The 8,223-nt window shown below is 32.6% G+C and overlaps 2 protein-coding genes and 1 non-coding gene across 3 annotated transcripts; 2 read left to right on the top strand and 1 right to left on the bottom strand.

Annotated features, from left to right (window-relative positions):
- The first annotated feature begins 1,993 nt into the window (after positions 1-1,993).
- LOC108824307 (piriformospora indica-insensitive protein 2) lies at positions 1,994-4,258 on the top strand. The gene is made up of 2 exons (XM_018597707.2): positions 1,994-2,612; positions 3,003-4,258. The coding sequence occupies exons 1-2, from the start codon at positions 2,397-2,399 to the stop codon at positions 4,080-4,082; spliced, it is 1,296 nt and encodes a 431-aa protein (XP_018453209.1). The 5' UTR covers positions 1,994-2,396; the 3' UTR covers positions 4,083-4,258.
- A 1,394-nt stretch (positions 4,259-5,652) lies between these two features.
- On the top strand, positions 5,653-6,062 carry LOC130507055 (protein IDA-like). The gene has a single exon (XM_057001766.1). It carries the CDS (start codon positions 5,767-5,769, stop codon positions 5,992-5,994), a length of 228 nt encoding a protein of 75 aa, XP_056857746.1. The 5' UTR covers positions 5,653-5,766; the 3' UTR covers positions 5,995-6,062.
- A 1,529-nt stretch (positions 6,063-7,591) lies between these two features.
- Positions 7,592-7,663, bottom strand: TRNAP-AGG (transfer RNA proline (anticodon AGG)). The gene has a single exon. It is a non-coding gene; the product is annotated as a tRNA-Pro (tRNA).
- Between the last annotated feature and the right edge of the window lie 560 nt (positions 7,664-8,223).

Here is an 8,223-nt window from a genome sequence, read left to right as displayed (position 1 = left end):
CTAAAACTCAATATTTCGTAGGGGTTAATCCACATATTTTGAGAAAAAATCAAAAATATGAAAATATTTTTTAATGCGTATTCTCATCATAAACTAACATAAGATAATGGACAAGGATATTTGGAACCATTGTTGTGTCCGTTTCTCTTAAGAATAAAATTTTCATAGTGGTAAACAACATATGGAGTTTTACTAACTTAATTGTTAAAAAATTAGAACGATCCCCCTGTACCACGAAAGAGAGGTTTTCATACATTGATAAAAATGTATAAAGTGATTAGAAAATTATAAACAACACTAATGAGTATAAGCTTAAAAATATAGAGCACTTAACATATAACTCAATATTTTCGTAAGGGTTAACCCACATATTTTGAGAAAAAATAAAAAATATGAAAATATTGTTTTAATGCATATTTTCATCATTAAATAACAGAAGATAATGGCCTAGGAGGTTTGGAACCTTTGTCGTCTCCGTTTCTCTCAAAAAAAAAAATTTCATAGTGGTAAGTCCAATGATTTAGGCAGCATCTGAAATTTTACTAAATTAACTGTTAAAAACTAGAACGATGCCCATGTACCATGAAAGAAAGTTTACAATACACTGATAAAAATGTATAAAATGATTAGAAAATTTTAAACAACACTAATAAGTATAAGCTTAAAAATATAGAGCATTTAAATTAAAACTCAATATTTTCGTAGGAGTTAACCCACATATTTTGAGAGAAATAAAAAAATTAAAAATATTGTTTAAAGCATATTTTCATCATAAACTAACAAAAGATAATGATCAAAGAGCTTTTGAACTTTTGTTGTCTCCGTTTCTCTAAAGAATAAAATGAAAATATTTTTAATGCATATTTTCATCACAAACTAACAGAAGATAATGGTCAAGGAGGTTTGGAGCCTTTGTTGTCTCTGTTTCTCTCAAGAATAAAAATTTCATTGTGGTAAATCCAATGATTTAGGCAGATTTCAATTCAAAAAAAAAAATGATTTAGGCAGCATATGAAGTTTTACTAACTTAATTGTTAAAACCATGTAATAACTGAAATGTGTTTATTTTTAATTAGTTTCAAATATTCAGTTATTTTTAATATTTTTACATGACTTAGCTAAACGGATAATAAGACATATCTTATTTAGTATTAACATATTTGGAATTTTATTACAACAAACTTATAAATAAAAAATATATATTTAGTATTATCCATAAAGGAACATAGTTGCATGTAAGATATTTTTTGTAAGACATATTCCCTCTCTTTCATAATAAGTGTCATTCTAACTTTTTTTGTTATACAAAAATGTTATTTTAAAATTCTAATGGAAATTATACTTATTTTCAGCTGAAATTACAAATTATATTGATTTATAAATAATTTTATTTATCTCAGATACTATTGATTAGACATGTGTAATTAATAATAACTTATATATATTTCCCTCACTTTCTTAATCTATGTGAAAATGTCAAAGTGACACTTATATTAAAATTGATAGAGTATTGTTTTTCAAAAATGTAGTATTTTTTAAGATGAGTTTCAAAACTGGAGGTTGCAGAATTAACAGTCCTCTTGTGACTTGGATCTTCTCTACCTTTCGCTTTCACTCGACCTACTCTCTTTTATCATTTTCAATACCATTATTGTTTCTGTTTTTTTTTCCTGCTTTGTTAACTGTGCCTTGCTTTTAAAGGTTTTGTTTTATAAATCTTTATTGCTAATGCTTAGACTGTGACAAAAAAAAAATATTGCTAATGCTTAGTCCTTGTCTAAACCTCTGGCTATATACCCTGTAACTTTACAACCTACTCCAATATGCGCATATATTAAGCAAACGATAAACCTGTCATGAATATTTTGAAAAATTGCAAATGCTTGGTCGGTTATTTGGATTTAACCCCATAAATTCAGTTTTGTCATGTTGTGGACTGCTGAGGTGCTAACATATGTCTATATAACACATACAGCTGTGTTTTTATGTAATCATAAGTTAGAGAAACAGATTTGGCTTTTACTCTCTTGTTCTTTCTTGGGTCACTACTTCTTGGCATCTCCTCTATAACAAACCCTAAAGAGAAACAAAGATGGAAAGCAGAGGAACTCTAAACCATTATCCTTTTTTCTCATGAAATTTCTTGTCTCAAACTAATCTCTATTGGAGAAAAATAAATACTGTTAAGGGTTGTTTTCTTCGAAAAATCTTGTGTACATATCAACCAACATTCATGGTTCTCAAAAGGGTCCCATTAACACATTGTGGTGATAGCTTTGTTTTCATCTTCCAAGATTTGCTTCAACAAGTGGAATAATTCCAATACAGAGATAAGATCCACACAAGACTTTTTTATCCTCCTCTTCTTGTATCTTCTCATTATAGCTTCAGTGAAGATGCTTAGATTCACAAAGAAGCAGCAATTGTATTTTTTACTATGTGTGTGGTGTATGTTGGTGGATTGGAGCAGCGCAGAAACAGAGGAAAGTGAAGGAGGTCCAATGGAGAAAACAGAGAAAGCTGCTCTCTACTTTACAATTCAAGGGTTTGTTGGTGACTCTTGGAATGGTTCCTACCTTTTTCCTGACCCATGTGGTTGGACTCCGATCCAGGTCCTTTTTCTCATCATTTTCTTCTTTGATCTCATTTTTTGTTCAAAACATTACCAATTATGATAAAAGACGTTGAACTTATGAATATGGTTGAAAGTTGAAGTAAGCATATTTCTATCTATTCGTTGATAAAAGAAAGGGAGAGCATATTTCTATTTATATGATCTAAAGCCAGAAGATACAAAGCGAGATTTTACTTTCTTTATTTAGTAATTAATAATCAAAATTCCTCTGTTCCATTTTGGTGTGTACTCAACTTCACCAGTGGAATAATAATTAGTTATATCTCCAGTTTCAGAGAACAATATCACTTCCTTTTTTGTGTAACATAAAAAATTCAATTATATATATCGTCCTTAAATATCCAATTCTTTGTTGTTAACTCTGCAGGGTGTAACTTGTGATCTATTTGATGATCTTTGGTATGTGACTGCTTTAAGCTTTGGGTCTATGCGAGACAACTCTCTTTCTTGTACTGAGATTCCAGTCATCAGACCACAACTCTCTGAGCTCAAGCACCTCAAGTCTCTCTCTATATTCAACTGCTTCACATCACCAAACCAATATCTAGCTTCAATTTCAGATGAGAAGTGGCTAGATCTCTCTAAGAACTTGGAGACACTTGAGATCAGATCAAACCCGGGACTGATCGGTGAACTCCCTTCTTTCATCACTAGCCTCACCAATCTTCAATCTCTAGTGTTGCTAGAAAACCGGTTAACAGGTTCATTGCGAGAGAATTTAGCCAAGTTAACCAGACTCAGACGCTTAGTATTGTCTGGAAACCGGTTTACAGGGAGAATCCCGGAGGTCTATGGCTTAACCGAATTATTGATATTGGATCTAAGCAGGAATTTCTTCTCTGGACCGTTGCCTTTAAGCGTTGGAGGATTGAGTTCACTGCTGAAACTCGATGTTAGTAACAATAACTTGGAAGGAAAGTTACCTGAAGAGTTACAGTCCTTAAAGAATTTGACTCTTTTGGATCTTAGGAACAACAGCTTCTCAGGTGGATTGACCAAAGAGATCCAAGAGATGAGTTCATTGGTTGAACTAGTTTTGTCCAACAACCAGCTAGAAGGGGACTTATCAGGAATAAAGTGGAGAAATCTGAAGAATTTGGTGGTTTTAGATCTCTCCAACACAGGGTTAAAAGGAGAGATTCCATGGTCAATCTTGGAGCTCAAGAAACTGAGGTTCTTAGGTCTAAGTAACAACAGTCTCGGAGGCAAACTCTTACCTCAAATGGAAACAGAAATGCCTTGTCTCAACGCGCTCTATGTAAATGGAAATAACATCAGTGGAGAGCTGGGGTTCTCTGAGAAGTTCTATGAGAGGATGGGAAGAAGACTTGGTGTTTGGGGAAACCCTAATCTGTGTTACCACGGTGATGAAATCAAGAACATTCGTGATCATGCTCCTTTTGGAGTGAACCAATGCAAGAGAATCAAGGCGGAGACTTTGGCTTAAGACAGAACGTGGAACTTGGAAAGTTACGAAGTTGTGGTCTTTTCAACCATGCATTTAAATTCAACTTTGCCAGTATATCTTGTGTGCATTTTTTTCTATTTTTGTTACTAATAGTAGTAAGTATCAATCATAACATGTGTACGTATAAATAAAGGAAAGAAACCTCAATTGGAATATGCCCTTTTTCAAAAAAAAAAAAAAAAAAAAAACCTCAATTGGAAGAAAAAAAAATCGTTATTTGTTTTTCTGCAGAGCCACCAAAGAACAAGGCGATCTTTTTTTTTTGTGAACACCATCAGAAGGCGATCAAATGTAGTGAAATAACAAAACAACTGCACGAGGATCAAACTTGATGGGTTTATTTTAATAAGAAAATGCACTCGAAATTATCGTTTAGTTTTGAGCACTCCATAAAGATTATAAAGATGTATTAGTATTTCATCAAAGGAGGATTCAGGATTGTATGACTTTTGCGACATGTCTAAACGTGGTAAGTATGTTTGAACTTTACTTTGCTTTGGCATTTTGTAAAATACGGAGAAAAGTCTATTCAAAGAAGAAGAAGTTGATCTTCAAAAAAAAAAAAAAAGAAGAAGAAGTCCGATTTAAATGAAGAATCAGGTGGATATCCATATCAATAATGGAGTAAACGAATAAAAACTGCTGTCAAATCAAATAGTGTATAATCTAGTCAACCCTCCAAACTACTTGTTTGTCTTACTTTCTTAAAATACCTTCTCACGCAAAAGATTTAGGTTGGTATACATTGTTTTAACGTGTTTTCTGCATGAACTTTCAGTATTTTTCATACTTTGTTGAAAAGCACGTGTAATTAGTTAATTCTACACATTCGTTTCATTAAACATAAGTTTTTTTCTGTATCATGATTAACCTATATATACTCAATGTTACCTGTTCTAGTCTTTTTACAATATGGTATATAACACATCACTTTAGTGTCTAAGTTAAAATTATCATCGCACTAGCATTTTGGTAATTATAATAAGATTTCAGAAACTTAATATATTTTTGCTATGGTTTTAATTTTATTTGCCGTGTATCGTATTTTAAGGATGCTATCTCACCATCTTCGTCTTCTCTTTTTGTGCCCGAAATATTTGGTGTTCAAGAAAGCACAAGTCAAGTTTGATATTATGATACTTACGAAAGCGAAAAGCTAATCTTGCTTTACTATTCCAGTATTCTACATCTTATGATAATTACTGTTGAATGTTTGAATATTACAACAACAAAACAAAACTAGCTAAACAGTGATGACGCCCATAAAACTATTTAATATTCTCGTCAACGAACTTGGCATAATAAAATGGAAATACTTGAAATAAACGACGGTCACCTCAAACCAGATTCCCATTTCCTAAGTATAAAATGGAATTATTTACATTATAAGAAATTAACAAAAGTCGACGACGGCTACAAAAAAAACTCAATATTTGAAAAGATTTAGAGTAAATTAATAAGGAAAATTCAAAGTCTCTCATTAACGTAGGATTCACTCCTCTCTTACCGTTCCACTCTTTCCCCCTCATTTCCGCTACACTTATTTCCATCAAATCCACACACACGCACATGTTATATATACACATAGACATAGACTTACATATTATTCATTCTATTCATCAGTTAAACTAAAACAAGAAGCAAAAACATTTATTACTACCAAATGGCTCCGTGTCGTACGATGGTTCTGCTCTGTCTTGTCCTGTTTCTGGCGACCAGTAGCTCTTCTGTGGCCGCCACAAGAATTGGAGCCACGGTGAAGACGAAGGATATGAAGAGCTTAGGGTTTAAAGACAGCCTTATTTCTGGTTACTTGCCCAAAGGTGTTCCCATTCCTCCTTCTGCTCCTTCTAAGAGACACAACTCTCTCGTTGACTCTCTTCCTCATTGATTCTTTTTTCTTCATAATTTTGTTGTTTATTCAATGTAATTTTTGGGGTTTTGTTTTGTAGTTTCAGATCTGCATCTATACTATTAAAGCAGGATCCTATTGGATTTTTTACTAAAAATACCCCTTTCTTTAATAACATTGCATATTTCATTAAGGGCAATCAAGTAATATTAATAACAGATCTATATTGGGTCACTTTTTTTTAAATCCAGCCCATTGCCCACATCATCTCTTTTGGGCCATTTGGGCCGTTTAACAAATCAGATTCAATTTTATTTTTTCGGATCGGGTTCGAGTCAGATCTTTCCGGATCCGGGTGGGTTCGGTTCTCATGCATAAGAACCTGAAAATAACCAAATAACCAAAATATCTAAAACGGGTTCGGTTATTTATACTCAGAGTAACCAAAGTATCCGATTCGGTTCAAATTTTTGTATCCAAATTACTCAAAAGTAACCAAAAATATTCATTCTATACAGTTTTTTGGGTAAACTTTTATCCAAACTATCATATTTTATCCAAAAATACTCAAAAGTACTAAAAATGACTACTATAGTTAACTTATGATATTAATTTAAAATATTAAAATAATTATAAATATAATTATAACATATATTTTTAGATATATATTCACATTTCGGGTATCTTCGGGTACTCATTTGGTTCTCGGTTTGGATCGGATTCGGATCGGTTCTTCGGATATAGCAATTTAGAATTCATTCGGATATTTACTCCGGGTCTGATCGGGTTCGGGATCCTGATTTTTGGGTCGGTTTTGGGTTGGTTCTTCGGGTTAGGATATTGTGATCAGGCCTATACTCATTTAAAATAACACGATAAAGAAAGATAAAAAGCTTAAGTCTTTTATAAAAAAACAAATATATGAAAATATGACATTTATTAAATATTTGTCAATTTAAAAAAAAGATAAAGGAAAATAAACCCGCGCTTTAAAAGCGCGGGTCAAAATCTAGTAGTTACTTATAAGATATACTGTTTGTATATGTTTGCATTTTTGTTTTGTAGTTTTAAATCTTCATAGTAACATATAGGATATACTCTTTGTATATGTTTGCATACGTCTATATACACTAATGATTTTTTCATATGATTAATATATATGTTCAAACTCATGAAAGCCATATAAAGATCAAGAAATTCAAATAACTCATCTTGTAATCCTTGTGTCATAGTTTACTGCATTACACATCATCCGCTTAATCAAACACATGTTCGTCCCAGTCTTGGCATGTTCTTGAATTATGTCGCAAGTTCATGAAGTTAACAACTTTATCGTTTGACCAAAAACAAAACTTTATCATCAATTAGACACCGGACAACTCATGTCGAAAGCTCATGAAGTTAACACGTGCAAAAAGTTGTTAAGATATACTTTAATAAATGTGTAAAACACACACTTGTACTGTGAAATTTGTCTCTCTTAAGAAGATATATATACACTTAATAAATAGACATCAGACGTTAAGAGTTTGAAGGTATAATGGAATCAAGCATTAGAGAAAATACAACCCACAATACATAGAAGAAACATGTTATGTAGCCGTATTGAAAAAAAATATCAAAAAAGGAAAACAAAGGGGCATTCCGAGAATTGAACTCGGGACCTCTCGCACCCTAAGCGAGAATCATACCACTAGACCAAATGCCCTTAAGATACCAGCATGTTTCAAAAATAATTGAATCTGATCTTCACCATTTTCTCAAGCGGTCAGAACAAATGGGTCGGGATATTCAACCAATCGTACCCTTCGCACTTCTCCAGCGCCTGAGTCGGATCCACAAGCTTCGCATGCATGAACACAGTAATTAATCCACAAGGGCGCCTCCTTTAAACACGTTGTTTGTGAGTCTGTGACAGTCAAGGTTTCATTTTCTCTATCTCTAGACTCTAGTCCCGTCCGTTTCTCCATCACTTCTCTAGCTGCGCATCCTTCGAAGCTCTCGCCTGCTCAAAAAGTTAAATATTAGCTCAAAATTTCGCTGAAACGCGATTTGTTGTTATGATTGGTTACAAGTTACAACAGTATATGTCCCACCCATAACACTTCTTCTATTATTTTTTAAAAAAATGTTTTTGTAATTGTTTATAACTTTCTTTTGTAAAATGTAAAATTTTTGTATTATTTTAGTGTTTGACAAAAGATACAAAGTAATTGAAGCAAAAGGTAAAAAATACCATTAAATAACATGTATGACAAAACTAAACCA

Source organism: Raphanus sativus, unplaced genomic scaffold (genome assembly GCF_000801105.2).
Source record: "Raphanus sativus cultivar WK10039 unplaced genomic scaffold, ASM80110v3 Scaffold3951, whole genome shotgun sequence".
Lineage (NCBI taxonomy): Eukaryota > Viridiplantae > Streptophyta > Magnoliopsida > Brassicales > Brassicaceae > Raphanus > Raphanus sativus.
This window is presented reverse-complemented; position numbering and strand designations above follow the sequence as displayed.

What these genes read in the sequence shown, in the direction of transcription:
- LOC130507055 (XM_057001766.1), top strand. Translation starts at nt 5,767, where the DNA reads ATGGCTCCGTGTCGTACGATGGTTCTGCTCTGTCTTGTCCTGTTTCTG.
- LOC108824307 (XM_018597707.2), top strand. Translation starts at nt 2,397, where the DNA reads ATGCTTAGATTCACAAAGAAGCAGCAATTGTATTTTTTACTATGTGTG. An exon ending in GTGGTTGGACTCCGATCCAG is followed by an intron (nt 2,613 to 3,002) that starts GTCCTTTTTCTC and finishes TTAACTCTGCAG; the next exon opens with GGTGTAACTTGTGATCTATT.